At 41.2% G+C, this 19,990-nt stretch overlaps 1 gene segment (V, D, J or C); it reads right to left on the bottom strand.

Moving 5' to 3' along the window:
- Positions 1–19,180: 19,180 nt before the first annotated feature.
- On the bottom strand, positions 19,181–19,725 carry LOC144321322 (immunoglobulin heavy variable 1-46-like). The segment is given in 2 exon segments: positions 19,181–19,545; positions 19,630–19,725. Coding segments are annotated over 2 exon segments (411 nt in total).
- Between the last annotated feature and the right edge of the window lie 265 nt (positions 19,726–19,990).

Raw genomic sequence — 19,990 nt, forward strand, 5'->3', positions numbered from 1 at the left:
ACTTCTAGTACTATGGTGCAGAAGAGTGGTGAGGGTGGGAATCCCTGTCCTGTCCCTGATTTTAGGGGAAAAGCTCTCAAATTTTCCTGTTGAGGATGACATTCTCCATGTGTCTTCTGTAGGTAGCTCTTGTGATGAGAATGTCTCCTTATCTCTACACCACAAAAGGTTTTTATGAGGAAAGTATAGTATCTTTTGACAAATATTTTTGGGCTTCAGATGAAAGGACAAAATGGTCCTTATATTTTCTTTTATGAGTGAGTCAAATCCCATTGTTTGATTTTCAGATGCTGAACCACCCTTGCATACCAGAATTTAAGCGAATTTGGTCATGATGAATTATCCTATTAATGTACTCTTGGACCCTGTTAGTTAGGATCTTGGTGAGAATTTTGCATCCATATCCCTCAAGGATATTACTCTGTAATTCTCCTTTTCAGTTGGATCTTTGTCTGCTTTTGAGGTCAAGGAAATGCTACCATTGGATAATGAGTTTGGAAGTTTCCTTTAATTTCTATCTTTGAAACATTTTCATGATAGGTATTAAGTTATCTTAAAAGCTTGTTGCATTCCCATGGGCAGCCATCTGTCCTTGGACTTTTGATTGTTAGAAGACTTTTAAATATATCTGATTTTCATTTCCAGGTTTTGGGTCTGTACAGCTTTTCCATTCATTCCTGTTTTAGATTTCATTGTTTCTACATTTATTGGAAGGCATCCATTTCTTCCAGATTGCTGAATATGTTGGCATGTTATTGCTCATATTATCTCTCTTCAATAATTTATTTTTCATTTATTTATTCAATATTTTATTTAAGTTCAATTTGCCAACATATAGTAACACCAAGTGCTCATCTGATCACGTGCCCTCTTTAGTGCCCGTCACCCAGGGACCACGTCCCAACACCCACCTGCCCTTCTGCACCCCTTTGTTTGAGTCCCAGAGATAGGAATCTGTCATGGTTTGTCTTCCTCCTGATTTTTCCCCACTCAGTTTTCCTCCTTCCCTTACGATCCCTTTCATTGTTTCTATATTCCACATATGAGTGAAACCATGATGATTGTCCTTCTCCAATTAACTTATTTCATTGACATAATACCCTGTAGTTCCATACACCTTGAAGAAATAATAGCTATTGATCCTTTCTGGTGACTGAGAAATATCCCTTTGTATATATAAACCTTATGTGTTTATCAATTCATCTGTCAAAGGACATCGTGGTTTACCCGAGGATTTGGCTCTTGTGGACATGGCTGTAATAAACATTGGGATGCAGCTGTCCTGGCGTTTCACCACATCTGTATCTTTGGGGTAAATCCCCAGCAGTGCAATTGCTGGGTCATAGGGCAGATCTTTTTTTAACTCTTTGAGGAACTTCCACACAGTTTTCCAGAGTGTCTGCACCAGTTCACATTCCCAACAACAGTGCAAGAGGGTTCCCATTTCTCCACGTCCTCTCCACCATTTGTTATTTTTCTTTCTTATTAATTTTCTCTATTCTCTGTGGTGTAAAGTGACAGATGATTGCGGTTTGGATGTGCTTTTCCTTGATAGCAAGTGATGTGGAACATTTTTTTCATGGACTTGTTGGCCATATGTAGGTTTTATTGGATAAATTTCTGTTTATGTTTTCTCCCCGTTTCTTTACTTGGTTCCTTGTTTCTTGGGCGTTGATTTTGATAAGTTCATTATACATGTTGGATAGAAAGCCCTTTGTCTGATATGTCAATTGCTAATATCATCTACCCTTCTATGTGTTGTGTTTTTGTTCTTTTGTCAGATTCCTTTGCTCTGCAGAGCATTTTTATCTCGATGGAGCTCCCAAAATTCATTTTTGCTTTTGTTTCCCTTGCCATTATAGATATGCCTTGCAAGAAATTGCTGTGGCTAAGTTCCAAAAAGTTGTTCCCTCTCTTCTCCTCGCAGAGATTTTGATGGATTGTTATCTCACATTTAGATCTTTTAACCATTTTGACTTTATCTTCTTTACTTGCATATGAGATTTGTCCCTTTAATTGTTCTACAGGGGCTGTTCAATTCTCACAATGCCAATTGTTTTTGAGACGGTTTTATTTTCCCAAGGGATATTCTTTCCTGTTTTGTCAAAGATTATTGACCATACATTTAAGGGTCCATTTCTGGGTTCTCTATTCTGTTCTATTGATCTTAGTGTCTGTTTTTGTGCCAGGACCAGACTGTCTTAATGATCACAGCTTTTTCATACAGCTTGAAATTGGGCATTCTGATGTCTCCAGCTTTGGCTTTCTTTGTAAACCTTACTCTGGCAATTGGATATCTTTTCTGATTTTGTAGAAATCAGGATTATTTGTTCCATCACCGGGAAGAAAGATTGTGGTATTTTAACAGGAATATATTCAGTGTCTAGATGGCCCTGGGTAGCTTAGACATTTTCAAAATGTTTATTCTTCTGATCCATGAGAATTGGATGTTCTCCATCTCTTTGTGTCTTCATTAATTTCTTTCATAAAGTGTTCTCTAGATTTAAAGTACAGATCCCTGACCTCATTGGTTAGGTTTAATCCTATATATCATATGGTTGGTGCCATTGTAAATGAGTTCAATACACTCTTTTCTCTGTTAACAGTATCATTGTTAGTGTGTAGGAATGCAGCTGTCTTCTATGCCTTGGTTTCATCTCCTGCAATGTCGCTAATTTGCTATATCATTTATAGAAATTTTAGGTGGTATCTCTTGGAGTTTACATACAAATATCATGTCGTCTACAGAAGGAGAGTTTGATTTCTTCTTTGCCATTTTGAATGATTTTATTATTTTGTTGTCTTATTGTTGAATCTAGGAATTATACTTCTTTTGTGAGCAGAAGTGGTGAGAGTGGGCACTTCCGCTGTCTTCCTGAGCTTCCTGAACATTTTTAAGCTCTTTTGATCCCCAGTTGGTATGAGATTCATTCTGAACGTTTCATAATTAGCTTTTAAGACATTGAAGAATGTTTTCTCTATCCTCTATTTGAAGAATATTAATCAGCAATCCCTGCTGTAATTTGCCCTATGAGTTCTCTGCAATTAGAGAAAGGACCATATACATCTTGTCTTTTCTATTATTTTTTTAAGATTTTATTTATTTATTTATTTATTTATTTATTTATTTATTTGAGAGAGAGAGAGAGAGAGAGAGTCAGAGACACAGGCAGAAGAATAGGCTCCATGCAGGTACTCTACATGGGACTCAATCCTGGGCCTTCAGGATCATGCCATGGGCCAAAGGCAGGCACTAAACCACTGAGCCATTCAGGAGTCCCTGTCTTTTCTATTATTGATGTGTACTATTACACTGATTGTTTTACATATTTTGGGCCACCATATTATTCCAGGGACAAATCCCACCTGGTAACGGTGAATACTGGTCTTTATGTATTTTTTTATCCTGTTGTCTAGTATCTTGGTGAGAATTTAACATCCATGTTATCAGGAATAATGGTTTATAATTCCACTTTTGGCGGTGTTTTTGTCTGGTATTGGGATCAAGGTAATGCTGGCCCCATAGAAGGGATTTAGAAGTAATCCTTCTTTCTCTATCATTTGAATCAGCTTCAGTCCTAACAGTACTATTTCTTCTTTAAATATTTGGAAGAAATCTCCTGGGAAGCCTCAGGCCCTGGGGGTTTGTGTCTTGGGAGGATTTTGATAGCAGCCTCAATTTCCTCGCTTTTTATTGATATTTTCTTCTTTTCTACTTCTTCCTCTTTCAGCTTTTTCTTTTAATTACCTAGCTAGGTGTGTATCTTCCTTATTAATTCTTTCAAAGAACCAGATCCTGGTGTGATTGATGTGTTCTAGAATTCATCTAGGCTCTATTTCTCTGAGTTTTGCTAGAATCTTTATTATATCTCTTCTTCTACTTGGTGTAGAGCTTACCTGCTGTTCTTTCTCCAATTCCTTTATGTGCGAGGATAGTTTGTTTATTTGTTTTTCTTTTTCAAATTGTTAGAGGAAAACTTGTGGTGCGATGTATTTCCCTCTTATGACTATATTTTTGTATGGCAACAGTTTTGAATAGATAGGCTTTCATTTTCATTAGTGTGCAAGAATATTTTTAGTACTTTTCTCATTTCCTTGTTGACCTGTTCATCTTTTAGTAGGATTCCCTTTAACCCATGTTTTGGTGTTCTTCTAAACTCCTTCTAGTAATTGATTCCTAGTTTTATAGCATTGTCTGTATATATCCTTGGTCTACGTATCGACTTTATTCCCATTTGCTCATATTTTTTCTTTCTTAAATTCAATACATGACTGAAATAATACAGTGATTGCCTTACTTTGACTGACTCACTTCATTTAGCATTATACTTGCTACCTCCATCCCCATAGTTCCAAAAGGATTAGATTTCATTCCATGTATGGATAGTTTTGATAGTTTGACTAATGTACATAATGCTGCTGTAAAAATCCAGGTGCATATATCCCTTTGAATTTGTATTTTTGTATTTTTTCTTTTATTTTTTTGAAGACTTTATTTATTTATACATGAGAAAGACACACACAGAGAGACAGAGACACAGCAGAGGGAGAAGCAGGGTAAATGCAGGAAGCCCGATGTGGGAATCGATCCCCAAACTCTGGGATTATGCCATAAGCCAAAGGCAGATGCTCAACCACTGAGCCACCCAGGTGTCTCAGAATACTTTTCGTTTTAATGATTTTATTTATTTATTCATGGGAGACACAAAGAGAGTGATAAAGTGTGAGAAACAGGCTCCTCCCAGGGACCCGATATGAGACTCAAACCCCAGATTGGGAACTGACCTGAGCTGAAGGCATGCACTCAACTCCTGAGATACTGAGGCATCTTAGTACTTTTGTATTCTTAGAGTAAATGCCCAGTCGTACAGTTGCGGGTCATAGAGTAGGTCTACTATTACTTATTTGATGTCACACTGTATGGTTTCCCTGAATCGCTACACCCTTGCCCACCGACATCTCCAGACCAGAGAATTCAGCAGGGCTTCATTTCTAGTGGAGGGGGAATCAGGGCTCATTTAACAGGCAGACCAGAGCACACCCAGTTAAAACTCACCACATGTTGGCCAGGCACCACACACTGCTCACTGCAGGCAAGGAGGGCCTGTGTAGATGCCTGTCCTGGAGGAAATAGCAGCCAAAACAGGACAGCACAGAGCATGCAGCACACACCACAGACACTCTCTGAACCCAGACCCAGCACCCTATGTGAACTCTATCATAAACATGTTTTTCTGGAGCAGGAACTAAAACTGGGTTTTGTACAAACAGAGGAAGAGAGAAACTTACAGAAAATGCCATGATTCAGGAATTTCAATTCTAGTTTCCTGCTCTGATCCACCTCAATTTAGGGTTTCTCAGGTCACTCTCTTTGATCCTGCCAAATGAGATAGGACTACTCTTCTGTCTCCAGATCCAGCAGTTTCCCTTCCTGAGGGAATCCTGTACATCAGGGAGACTGCCAGCTGCCCACAGCATCCAAAGTGCATCTTCCTCAATGGCATGAAGACATAGAATTGTGATAATAATAGTCCCAAAATTCTTTTCCTTGCGGAGGTTGCCCAACCTCCTGCTCAAAGCTCGTGTCATATGTTGAGAGGTGCTTTCCTCTCTATGTACTAATTAGGGACAATATGTGCATGGACCATACATGTCACCGTTACTTAGTGCAAAATAATTTAATAATTGTACAACATACACTCAAACACAAAATGAATCCACAGGACTGATATAAGAGTTGGGAAGGATATAAATTTAGTCGACGTTGACATCAAATTCCAGAATCCCCATTTTAATCCCTGCATATAAAACAGAGGGAATTCCCCACAAGGTGTTTGCTATAACAGCGTTAGGAAGGAGGAGTTAAGATGCTGGACTAAAGTTCCTGAGCTTGTCTTGTTCCTGGAACATGAGAGATATTTATCAAATCATTCTGATCATGCAGGAAATCACTCAGAGTTCCGTGAGAACAGGAATTGCAAGTTCAGAGGTAGAAAATCAACGTCATTTTGGACGCAGGAGTTGTGGATGTTGTCATAGGGATATATAGCTGTGGCGATGAGGGCAGGATGGAGGCTGATCCAGAATATTCTGTATAGTATTATGAGCAGCAGACAAGAAATTCTGAACTTTTAGACCTCCACTTCCATGGGGATGTGCCTGGGTTAAAGCTGCTCAGGTAGTAAATTGGGAGGAATCCCAGGATACTAATGGGTCAAAAGAACCCCAAGGTTGTAGGAAGAATGTGTGTCACCAACGTGATGCACAGCTGCTAAGCAGAGGGGCATGGAAGGTGGCAGAGGACAGTGAGTCCAGGTTTGGGTTTCCTGTTCTCTTGTCATAAATTGAGTGTTTTCTTGGAAACAGTTTGTAGAGGACAAAAAAGTGGAAAGAGGGGATCCCTGGGTGGCACAGCAGTTAGGCGCCTGCCTTTGGCCCAGGGCGCGATCCTGGAGACCCGGGATTGAATCCCACATCGGGCTCCCGGTGAATGGAGCCTGCTTCTCCCTCTGCCTCTCTCTCTCTCTCTCTGTGACTATCATAAATAAATAAAAATTTAAAAAAAGTGGAAAGACACTGTTTTAGTGTGTCTGGATGATGTCACCACATTCCCAGACTGGGTGGATTAAACAACAGACATTCATTCTCACAGTTCTGAAGTCTGGGATGTCTGAGGTCCAGGTGCAGGCAGATGTGGTGTCTGGAGAGTGCTCCTGTCCTAGCCTGTCCTTTCCCCATCACCTCACATGGGGTCAGAGTGTGGGGAGGTTTCCCAGTCCTGCTGTATAAGGTTCCCGATCCCATTATGAGACTGCACCTCCTGACCTAAATGCTCCCTTAAGGCCCCACTTCCTCCTCTCATCACATGGATGTTAGGTTCCAACAGGGGCATGGTTTGGTCACACACAGTGAGCTGATATCAGCACCTGAAGGATCCATGAGTTATTCCCTGCAGGTAGAAGGTCCTCCTCCACTTTTTTCTCTCAGTTTTCATAATAGTTTAGTGGAATATTTTATCACACCATATCTTTGAGTGTCACCTGCTTACTCCTGTGATCACCAGTCCTCCCTCTTCCCTTCCTGCTCAACCCATGGGAAATGCAGCAGGAAAACTTGAATTTCATCCTTTGATGCAGGAGAGACACTGATTCCACACAAGCCCCTCCTAGAGCAACACCTCATCCCCAACACTGACCCACAACACACATTTTGAGGCAGTGTCCATCCCAAATCCAAGCACTTATGACTTGCTTAGAGGCCTGCCCTGAAATCAACAGACACAATGATGAAAGTGATAAAGGATTGTACTCTCATGTGTGTGTGTGGGGGGGCTCTTTAGACTACACTCCTCACAATGTACTTCTTGGTGTCCCTTGCTTTCCTGGGCTGATGCTAATATGTATTCTCTCAGTGTGGTTCAAGACTGAGGTCATGCCTGCACTCCATCTTCTTTCCTTTTGATTTTTGAGCTTTTGTAGAGTCATGAGTAGAATGTACTTTATGCTGTTTCAAAGAACCATGAACACTAGCTGGTTGGACCTGTTGTAATCCATGTATACAGCTGGGACTTTATAAAGGAGAAGTTGCAGTAAGAGATATGAGTAATAAACTGATATTTAGGGAGAGTAGTAAGAAAGTTTAAGCAAATATATCCTTGTGCATATAAGAAGAGTTGTTGAGTAAAACAAGCAAAGTTTCCAAATCAGAAACTAAATAAGGAATGAGCAAAGCAAGAGTCACTGTCATTTATGGACATTTGAATATATTGCTTTCTTATGACAATGAAGTTTATAAGTTAGAGACTGAGATGGTGAGCACAGAATCCTGTGCCCAGAGAGACTCCCTGGGGAAAACTGTTCCTGGAGAGGAAGCCCAGACCCTGACGGGAAACCTGCCCAGAAGATCCATCTGCACCTGCTCCTGGGCCTTCAAGACACAAGTGGTGAGGAGTGTACACCCCTGGTGGTCCCAATCCCCTTCTACAGGGAGGTTTGTGCCTGGGTTCACAATGAGGTCCCCTCACTGTGTCCCTCACACAGTAATACAGGGCCGTGTCATCGGCTCTCAGGCTGCTCATCTGTAGATACAGCGTGTTCTTGGTGTTGTCTCTGGAGATGGTAAATCGGCCCTTTACTGTGTCTGCGTGGTTTGTGCTACTTCCACTATTGCTAATAGTTGTGATCCACTGCAGCCCCTTCCCTGGAGCCTGGCGGACCCAGATCATGCTGTAGTTACTGAAGGTGAATCCGGAAGCCACACAGGAGACAGGAGAGTCTCAGGGAACCTCCAGTCTTCACCAGGTCTCCCCAGGACTCCACCAGCTGCACCTCACCCTGGACACCTGCAGACACAAGACATCCTGGTCAGGAAACTGTCCCACATCCCCTGTTTCTCTCACTCACTTCCTCTCACATACTCAAAGTCCCTTCTTCACCATGAATTACCTTTTAAAATAGCGACAGGGAATACTTAGCCAAGCACAGACTCCATGGTGGTTTGTCTGTGTTCTGTCATGATCCCTGAAAGGGTCACCTGGGGATCCTGGGGCTGGGTCTCCTCTCCCAGCTGCAGGGTTGGGGCTGGGCTGGTTTAATCAGTGGAGGGAGGGCCCTTTTTGCATGTTGTCTGAGTATATATTCAGCTTCTGACTACAATTCGATTCTAACAAATAAATAGCAAGGATTGCATTACCTTTGCAGATCATTTCGTGCAGTTATGACGGTGGAAATATGAAGTTCTCATCTGTGAGAAGTGTTATCTTTTCATATCGGTTTGTTTTTATAAAAAGGCTTTCCTGAAAATAGGTCATTTTGTATCGTATTTTATCTCCCATTGAAATTGACATCCACATGCAGAAGAATGAAACTAGACCACTCTCTTGCACCATACACAAAGATAAACTCAAAATGGATGAAAGATCTAAATGTAAGACAAGATTCCAAGAAACAAAAGCAAAAATGAACTATTGGGACTTCATCAAGATAAGAAGCTTTTGCACAGCAAAGGATACAGTCAACAAAACTCAAAGACAACCTACAGAATGGGAGAAGATATTTGCAAATGACATATCAGATAAAGGGCTAGTTTCCAAGATCTATAAAGAACTTATTAAACTCAACACCAAAGAAACAAACAATCTAATCATGAAATGGGCAAAAGACATGAAGAGAAATCTCACAGAGGAAGACATAGACATGGCGAACATGCATATGAGAAAATGCTCTGCATCACTTGCCATCAGGGAAATACAAATCAAAACCACAAAGAGATTTCACCTCACACCAGTGAGAATGGGGGAAATTAGCAAGGCAGGAAACAACAAATGTTGGAGAGGATGCGGAGAAAAGGAAACCCTCTTACACTGTTGGTGGGAATGTGAACTGGTGCAGCCACTCTGGAAAACTGTGTGGAGGTTCCTCAAAGAGTTAAAAATAGACCTGCCCTACGACCCAGCAATGGCACTGTTGGGGATTTACCCCAAAGATACAAATGCAATGAAATGCCGGGACACCTGCACCCCGATGTTTATAGCAGCAATGGCCACGATAGCCAAACTGTGGAAGGACCCTCGGTGTCCAACGAAAGATGAATGGATAAAGAAGATGTGGTTTATGTATACAATGGAATATTACTCAGCTATTAGAAATGACAAATACTCACCATTTGCTTCAACGTGGATGGAACTGGAGGGTATTATGCTGAGTGAAGTAAGTCAGTCGGTGAAGGACAAATATTATATGTTCTCATTCATTTGGGAAATATAAATAATAGTGAAAGGGAATGTAAGGGAAGGGAGAAGAAATGTGTGGGAAATATCAGAAAGGGAGACAGAATGTAAAGACTGCTAACTCTGGGAAACGAACTAGGGGTGGTGGAAGGGGAGAAGGGCGGGGGGTGGGAGTGAATGGGTGACGGGCACTGGGGATTATTCTGTATGTTAGTAAACTGAACACCAATAAAAAATAAATTAAAAAAAAGGAAAAAAAAGACAAGATTCCATCAAAATCCTAGAGAACACAGGCAACACCCTTTTTGAACTTGGCCACAGTAACTTCTTGCAAGATACATCCATGAAGGGAAGAGAAACAAAAGCAAAAATGAACTATTGGGATTTCATCAGGATAAGAAGCTTTTGCAGAGCAAAAGATACAGCCAACAAAACTAAAAGACAATCTACAGAATGGGAGAAGATATTTTCAAATTATGTATCAAATAAAGGGCTAGTTTCCAAGTTCTATAAAGAACTTTTTTAACTCAACAGCAAAGAAACAAACAATCCAATCATGAAATGGGCAAAAGACATGAAGATAAATCTCACAGAGGAAGACATCGACATGGCCAAAAAGCACATGAGGAAATGCTCCACATCAATTGCCATCAGGGAAATACAAATCAAAACCACAATGAGATACCACTTCACACCAGTGAGAATGGGGAAAATTAACAAGGCAAGAAACCACAAATGTTGGAGAGGATGTGGAGAAAAGGGAACCCTCTTGCACTGTTGATGGGAATGTGAACTGGTGCAGCCACCCTGGAAAACTATGTGGAGGTTCCTCAAGGAGTTAAAAATAGATTTGCCTCACCACCCAGCAATGCACCCCTGGGGATTTACACCAAAGATACAGATGCAGTGAAATGGCAGGACTCCTGCACCTCAATGTTCACAGCAGCAATGTCCACAGTAGCCAAACTGTGGAAGGAGCTTCTGTGTCGATCGAAAGATGAATGCATAAAGAAGATGTGGTTTATGTATACAATGGAATATTTCTCAGCCATTAGAAACGACAAGTACCCAACATTTGCTTTGACATGGATGGAACTGGAGGGTATTATGCTGAGTGAAATACATCAATCGGAGAAGGACAAACATTATATGGTCTCATTCATTTTGGGGAATATAAAAAATAGTGAAAGGGAATAAAGGGGAAAGGAGAAAAAATGAGTTGGAAATATCAGAAAGGGAGACAGAACCTGAGAGACTCCTAGCTCTGGGAAACTAAATAGGGGTGGTGTAAAGGGAGGTGGGAGGGGTGATGGGATGACTGGGTGACGGGCACTGAGGGGGGCACATGATGGAATGAGCACTGTGTGTTTTTCTATTTTGGTAAATTGAACACCAATAAAAAATAAATTTATAAAAAAAGGAATTTAACACTAAATTTTTATTTTTGATGTTATATAAATGGATCATTTTTGTTTATTTTATAAAGATAATTTTTTGTTACTGTGTGGATTCATCACTGTATATGTTGATTTTATATCCTGAATATTCCCTAAAATCTCTCATTAATTCCTAGAGTTTTTGGAGTTTATGGAGTTTGCTCATGTAGCAGATCATGTCATATGGAAACAATAATGTTCTTCCTCTCTCCTGATTTTATTATTTTTATAATTTTATTTCCTAATTTGCCTTACTGAGTCTTTATCTTCTTGGGGCAGAAAGATTTTTCTTCTATTCTTCTGGTTTCTGTATCTGCTCTATTATCTCAGTAGATATAAGACAAATCTAAGGGAAGATGTATTGCATTTTCTCGTGCAGGAGCTATGTAAAAACGACACCCAGACAATGACCACTGTAGGCACCTCTTCTGTCTGTTAGACAATACGACATTGCGTTTGTGGATATTGAATCCCAGGATTTGTGTTTGGGTCACTTAATGAGTAAAGAATGACAAGGGTTGTTTGCAGAGGTTTCTGGGCCCTATGTTCCCTATTCTGATTCTGAGGATGGTTCTCCAATTCTGCTACATGGAATGAGTTGATCACACCACAGATTTACTTCCTGCCATTAGGTGGACTCCCTTTTCACTTGTGGACTTAATTTCTTGAAACTGCTTACTAACAGTAAGTTCACGTGTAAACTATGCAATAGAATGGCAGAGCTGAGAGATATTGTCGACACCAGGTCATGCCACCAAGGTGGTGTAGAAACCCTCTAGAAAAATGGTTGCATATAAATATATAGATAAAGGGTAAACAATTATTGTAGGTTTTTGAGGGTTTCCAGACATAAACTCACCTAGAGGAACCTCCCTTACCTCCAGAGAGGTAGTAGGCTGGGGATATAGGGTACCAAAGTCAAATCCAGTCATGAAGCGTCACTTCACAGCAATCAGTATAACACAACTCTGTAAGGAGATGGTAACACTCAGATACTCCAGGGTCACCACAAACACAACTTGTGGAAACACCAGAGTATCATTACTTGCGTTCATGTGTAACTATGGCCGTACCCTGTTCAGGCTTCTGTAACATTATTCAAGGACTGGATGGATGAAATTACAGACTCTAATTTCTCACAGTTCTGGTATCTGGGAAGATTGAGGTCCAAGCGCATGGAGATGTATCTGCAGAGGATCCAGGTCCTAGATGGTCCTTTCCCTATCAGCTCATGTGGAATCAGGGAGCCGAGTCTCTCCCAGTCCTGGTGCATCAGGATAAAATTTGTTCAATATACTGTAAAGTTAAATGAGACTTCTCACTGATAATCATAGTATTTCAGTTACAGGTGTTGAGGAGAAGAGTAAACATCACTGAAGGGCTTCATCTCACATTCTTTGGAAGGTGCCATTGTATTTTCATTGTATACAGAATATTTGTCTCATATAAGGTGAAATTAACACCCTGTTGTTTACTTTCTTTTTTTAAAAGTTTTTATTGGTATCCCTGGGTGGCGTAGTGGTTTGGCGCCTGCCTTTGGCCTAGGGCACGATCCTGTAGACCCAGGATCGATTCCCACGTCGGGCTCCCAGTGCATGGAGCCTGCTTCTCTCTGCCTGTGTCTCTGCCTCTCTTTCTCTCTCTGTGACTATCATAAATAAATAAAAATTAAAAAAAATAAATAAAAATTTTTATTTATTTATTCATGAGAGACACGGAGTGAGAGGAAGAGACACAGGCAGAGGGAGAAGCAGGCTCCATGCAGGGACCCCAGTGCAGGACACAATCCTGGGACACCAGGATCATGCCCTGGGCTGAAGGCAGGCACTGAAATGCTGAGCCACCTTGGCATCGCTGTTACTTATCTTCTTTACAGAATGAGTGTGATGAATATGGATGCCCAATTTACAGGAGATTGGCATGTGACGTTTAATTCCATGTCTCAATAGACTGGCCCATTTCTGCCCAGATTAAATCTATTTTCAGAGGACGTCTGAGATAGTCATTGCAGAGACTATTTGCATCATTATCTCTGTGTATGTGGGCAACTTCCAATTCTTTAAGTTTCCTTTTAATTTAAATTCAATTGCCAACATATAGTAAAACACCCAGTAATAATCCCTTCAAGTGCCCCCCACAGTGCCCGTCACCCCATACCCTGCCCACCTCCCCTTCCACTACCATTTGTTCATTTCCCAGAGTTAGGAGTCTCTTATGTTCTGTCTCCATCTCTGATGTTTCCCACTCATTTTCTCTGCTTTCCCCTTTTTTCTTTCACTATTTTTAATATTCCCCATGAGTTAAACCATTTAATGTTTGTCCTTCTTCAATTGACTTACTCCACTCAGCATAATACCCAACAGTTCCATCCACGTTGAAGCAAATGGTGGGTATTCATCCTTTCTAATGGCTGAATAATATTCCATTGTATACATAGACCACATCTTATTTATCCATCATCTTTCGAGGGGCACCAAGGTTCCTTCCACAGTCTGGCTATTGTGGACATTGCTGCTATAAACGTTGGGGTGCAGGTGTCCTGCTGTTTCACTGCATCTGTATCTTTGGGGTAAATCCCCAGTATTGTAATTCCTGTGTTGTAGGGTAGCTATATTTTTACCTATTAGAGGAACCTACACACAGTTTTCCAGAGTGGCTCCACCAATTCAGATGCCTTTGAAACCTAATCCATTACAGAGACAGCATCACATCTGTAATTGTAGGGAAGGTAAAAATCAGATCATTTGTCTTATTCACCATCTTCCAGGTTCTGAACTGATGAGGGCCCTGGAGGCCCTGATCATTTCCCCAGATGGTGAGGTTCTCAGGGACATTGACACCCAGAGGCAGATAAATATTGAGAGATGTTCTAATCCTGGATCTATTCCCAGCTACAGAAACTGCAGAGCCCGACAGGAGAGACCTATATTCCCAGACTCACTCTGTACCTACCCCTGAGGCTGGGACCTGTTGTCAGAGGGTCCTGAGGGGCCCAAAGGATCACATTCCTCTTCCTCACCAGGGCTGGCTGCTCCCCTACCTGGTGGTCCAGTGTCTCAGTGCCCAGGTTCCTGAGCCCTGGGGTGTGCACAGATCTACTGTATTCAAAGTGGAGCACCAGGTGCATCTCCACCAAAGGTGCAAGAGGGTTCAACTTCTCCACATCCTTGCCAACATCCGCTTTTTCTTGCCTTGTTAATTTTAGCCCTTCTGACCAGTGCGAGATGATATCGCCTTGTGGTTTTGAATTGTATTTTCCTGAACCTGAGTGATATGGTGCATTTTTCATGTTTGTTGGCTATTTATATATCTCTTGGGAGAAATATATGTTCGTGTTTTCAGCTCATTTCTTGACTGGAATTTTTAAACATTGAGTGTTGAGTTTGCTAAGTTCTTTATAGATTTTGGATACTAACCCTTTAAATAATTTCTTTTTTTTATTTTTTATTGGTGTTCAATTTACCAACATACAGAATAACCCCCAGTGCCCGTCACCCAATCACTCCCACCCCCCGCCCTCCTCCCCTTCTACCACCCCTAGTTCGTTTCCCAGAGTTAGCAGTCTTTACGTTATGTCTCCCTTTCTGATATTTCCCACACATTTCTTCTCCCTTCCCTTATATTCCCTTTCACTATTATTTATATTCCCCACATGAATGAGAACATATAATGTTTGTCCTTCTCCGACTGACTTACTTCACTCAGCATAATACCCTCCAGTTCCATCCACGTTGAAGCAAATGGTGGGTATTTGTCATTTCTAATAGCTGAGTAATATTCCTAATTTGCAAACATCTTTTCCCCTTTTGTATTTTTCCTTTTAACTGACTCTTTCCTTTACTGTGAAGAACTTTTTATCCTGATGAAGTCCCAACAGTCGTTTTTGCCATAGTCTTTTTTTCCGTTGGAAATATGTCTTGTAACATGTTGTGAACAATATCAGAGAGGTTCTTGCCAGTGTTCTTCTGCAGGATTATGAGTGACTCCTGTCTCACATGGAGGTCTTTCATCCTTTTTGAGTTTTTTGTTGTGTCTGGTGTAAGAAAGTGGGTAAGGTTCATTCTTCTGCATAGAGCTGTTCAAGTATGCTAACACCACATTTGGAAGACTCTGTTTTGTTTTACTTTGATTTGTTTTCCTTTGATATTTCTGTCTGTGTGTCAAAGATGATTTCAACATAGATGGGTGGGTCATTTCTGGGTTCTCTACTCTGTTCCCTTCATCTATGTGTCTATTTTGTACCAGATCCATACTGTATTTTTTTGAAGTAGAAGAGGCAAAATATTAATATTTATTGAATCAATTCCATTTTCAGCAGAATTCTTGAAAACAGTGCGGTGTCCTTCAACTTCCAAGATAGGCTACCTGCAAATATTTCTTTTTTTATTGGTGTTCAATTTACCAACATACAGATAACCCCCAGTGCCTGTCACCCAATCACTCCCACCCCCCGCCCCCATCCCCTTCTACCACCCCTAGTTCGTTTCCCAGAGTTAGCAGTCTTTACGTTCTGTCTCCCTTTCTGATATTTCCCACACATTTCTTCTCCCTTCCCTTATATTCCCTTTCACTATTATTTATATTCCCCACATGAATGAGAGCATATAATGTTTGTCCTTCTCTGACTGACTTACTTCACTCAGCATAATACCCTCCAGTTCCATTCACATTGAAGCAAATGGTGGGTATTTGTCATTTCTAATAGCTGAGTAATATTCCATTGTATACATAAACCACATCTTCTTTATCCACTCATCTTTCGATGGACACCGAGGCTCCTTCCACAGTTTGGCTATTGTGGCCATTGCTGCTATAAACATTGGGATGCAGGTGTCCCGGCGTTTAAATGCATCTGTATCTTTGGGGTTAAATCCCCAACAGTGCAATTGCTGGGTCATAGGACAGGAACTATAGAACACTTCTGAAAGAAATTGAGGAAGACACAAAGAGATGGAAAATATTCCATGCTCATGGATTGGCAGAATTAATCTTGTGAAAATGTCAATTTTACCCAGGGCAATATACACGTTAATGCAATCCCTATCAAAATACCATGGACTTTCTTCAGAGAGTTAGAACAAATTATTTTAAGATTTGTGTGGAATCAGAAAAGACCCCGAATAGCCAGGGGAATTTTAAAAAAGAAAACCATATCTGGGGGCATCACAATGCCAGATTTCAGGTTGTACTACAAAGCTGTGGTCATCAAGACAGTGTGGTACCGGCACAGAAACAGACACATAGATCAATGGAACAGAATAGAGAACCCAGAAGTGGACCCTGAACTTTATGGTCCACTAATATTCGATAAAGGAGGAAAGACTATCCATTGGAAGAAAGACAGTCTTTTCAATAAATGGTGCTGGGAAAATTGGACATCCACATGCAGAAGAATGAAACTAGACCACTCTCTTTCACCATACACAAAGATAAACTCAAAATGGATGAAAGATCTAAATGTGAGACAAGATTCCATCAAAATCCTAGAGAAGAACACAGGCAACACCCTTTTTGAACTTGGCCATAGTAACTTCTTGCAAGATACATCCACAAAGGCAAAAGAAACAAAAGCAAAAATGAAGTATTGGGACTTCATCAAGATAAGAAGCTTTTGCACAGCAAAGAATACAGTCAACAAAACTCAAAGACAACCTACAGAATGGGAGAAGATATTTGCAAATGACATATCAGATAAAGGGCTAGTTTCCAAGATCTATAAAGAACTTATTAAACTCAACACCAAAGAAACAAACAATCGAATCATGAAATGGGCAAAAGACATGAAGAGAAATCTCACAGAGGAAGACATAGACATGGCCAACATGCATATGAGAAAATGCTCTGCATCACTTGCCATCAGGGAAACACAAATCAAAACCACAATGACATACCACCTCATACCAGTGAGAATGGGGCAAACTAACAAGGCAGGAAACAACAAATGTTGGAGAGGATGCGGAGAAAAGGGAACTCTCTTACACTGTTGGTGGGAATGTTAACTGGTGCAGGCACTCTGGATAACTGTGTGGAGGTTCCTCCATACTGTCTTAATGATCACAGCTTTGCTGTGGGCTTTTCGTAGATGGCTTTTAAGATGTTGAGGAATAATAGCCATACAGTGGAAGGAGCCTCGGTGTCCATCGAAAGATGAGTGGATAAAGAAGATGTGGTTTATGTATACAATGGAATATTACTCAACCATTAGAAACGACAAATACCCACCATTTGCTTCAACGTGGATGGAACTGGAGGGTACTATGCTGAGTGAAGTAAGTCAATCGGAGAAGGACAAACAATATATGTTCTCATTCATTTGGGGAATATAAATAATAGTGAAAGGGAACATAAGGGAAGAGAGAAGAAATGTGTGGGAAATATCAGAAAGGGAGACACAACATAAAGACCCCTAACTGGGAAACGAACTAAGGGTGATGGAATGGAGGAGAGCGGGGTCTGGGGGTGAATGGGTGATGGGCACTGAGGGGGGCACTTGACGGGATGAGCACTGCGTGTTATTCTGTATGTTGGTAAATTGAACACCAATAAAAAATAAATTTATTATAAAAAAAATAATCACAGCTTTGTCACACAGCTTGAAGTGGGGGATTCTGATGCCTCCACATTTACTTTGCTTTTTCAACATCCATGTGGGTATTTGAAGTATTTTCTGGCTACATTCAAATATTAGGATTGTTTATTCCAGCTTTGTAAAAATACTTTGAAGACATTTTGATAGTAATAGCATTAAATATTTAAATTTCTGGGACCTCTGCATGGCTGTCCACAATGAGTGTCCTCCTTTGGCTCAAGGTATGATCCCAGAGTCCTGGGATTGAGTCCCATATCTGGCTCTTTTTGGGCTTCCTGCAGGGAACCAGCTTCTCCATCTGCTCTGTCTGCCTCTCTGTTCCTCTCATGAATACATAAATAAAATCTTTTAAATATATGTTGATTTCCTTGGGTAGCATAAATATTCAAAAATATATTTTCTTCTAATCCTTGAACATGGATTTCTTTTTTCTTTAGTTCTTCATGTCTTCCTCAATTTCTTTTCTAAGTTTTCTACAGTTCTCACAGTACAGATCCTTTACCTCTTTGTTTTGGATCATGCTTAACTATTGTTATTACAATTGTAAATGGGAATGATTACTGGGTTTCTATTTCTCATGTCTCACTGTCACTATATAGAAATGTCTGATTTCTGTGCATTGGTTTTATAACCTGTTATCTTGCTGAATTGCAATATGAATTGAGTTTATGTAAACCTCCAGACGGTATGGAATTAATGCCTGTAGACCTGAGCCCTGTGTGTGATACCCGGACACTGTGGCCATGGAAAGCCTATGGGTTAGGTTTTCAGGTCACATTTTCCCTGGTCATCCAAAGATGCCCGTGTTGTGGTGACTCCCAGTAATACCCTAAGGACTGAGATACCATTGGGGTGGGCTGGAGGAGGGGAGGAGCCTCTGTAGGAACTCAGCACTGAAGGGGGTGTCTGCCAAGATTATGTGCTGATGTAGACTGAGCTTGAACCTGGCACACTTGTCAGCCCAGGACTTGTGACCATGAGTTCATAAGTGTCCTACCAGAATCTGAGGAATATGATGATCAATCGGAGAGTGGGGCAGAGAAATTCATCCATGATGTTCACATCCTTTCTTTTCTTCAAGCACACTGTCACATTTCAAAACGAGTGGGAAAATTTTTGACCCTGTTGCAGGCAAATCAACAGTCTCAGATCGTGTAGCACAACACTTTCCAACACCTCCCAGATAAGACCTCAAGGAGTTTCACCTTTTGTGTCCAAATAGGTTGCAAAAATCTGCATGATAAAATGTAATAAAAAATTTTTTATGCAAAGTGTTTAACTAGGATCATTCTTTCTGTGTAACTGTCACTTCGAACCCTTGTAGAGAGAATGATGTGCACAAGAGTATATTAAGTTTGTCCAAACCCCCTGACACGTTGGTATTAGGAAATCAGATAATCCTTGTTTGTATCACTCCTCAATTACCCATCACAGCTGTGCTCTCACCAGGGTTTCTGACACTTCCAGGATGTGGGTTCTCACACTGTGTCTCGCACAGTAGTACACAGCTGTGTCCCCAGCTCTCAGACTGCTCAGCTCCATGTAGGCTGTGCTTGTGGATGTGTCTGCCGTCAGGGTGACTCTGCCCTGGAACTTCTGTGCATAACTTGTGGCACCATCTTCAGGATCAATCCGTCCCATCCAATCAAGCCCTGCTCCTGGAGCCTGTCGTACCCAGATCATATAGTAGTTAATGAAGGTGTATCCAGATGTCTTGCAGGAGACCTTCACAGATGCCCCTGGCTTCTTCACCTCAGCCCCAGACTGCACCAGCTGGACCTCAGAGTGCACACCTGTGGAGAGGAACAGGAAGGGATGAAGTCATCCTTGACTGGGCCTGGTCCCATCCTCAGCCTTACTTGTGGGGTGTCCCCTACCTGTGGCCAGTGCCAGCAGGAAGAAGATTCTCCAGCTGCGGTCCATGGTGAGCACTGTGCTCACAGGGGCTTCTGGAGGAAGGGTGTGCAGGTGTTGGTGATTCAGGGCACAGATATTCCTATACTTATTATCCTAATGCATCACGGACAATTTGCATATTCATGAGATGGAGTATTTCATACTCAAGACAAGCCTCATCTAGAGAAGGAGCAGATCATCACCACAGGACTGTGCTATGTACAAACCTGAGGCCCAAGTCCAAATCCTCATTGACGACGTAGGTCTCCTTCTAGATCCCTGAACTGTCTGTAGAGAGAATGTCTCCACTGAAGGTCTAGAAGCCACAGGACATCCTCCTCA

The sequence above is a fragment of the Canis aureus genome, chromosome 9, assembly GCF_053574225.1.
Source record: "Canis aureus isolate CA01 chromosome 9, VMU_Caureus_v.1.0, whole genome shotgun sequence".
NCBI classification, from domain to species: Eukaryota; Metazoa; Chordata; class Mammalia; order Carnivora; family Canidae; genus Canis; species Canis aureus.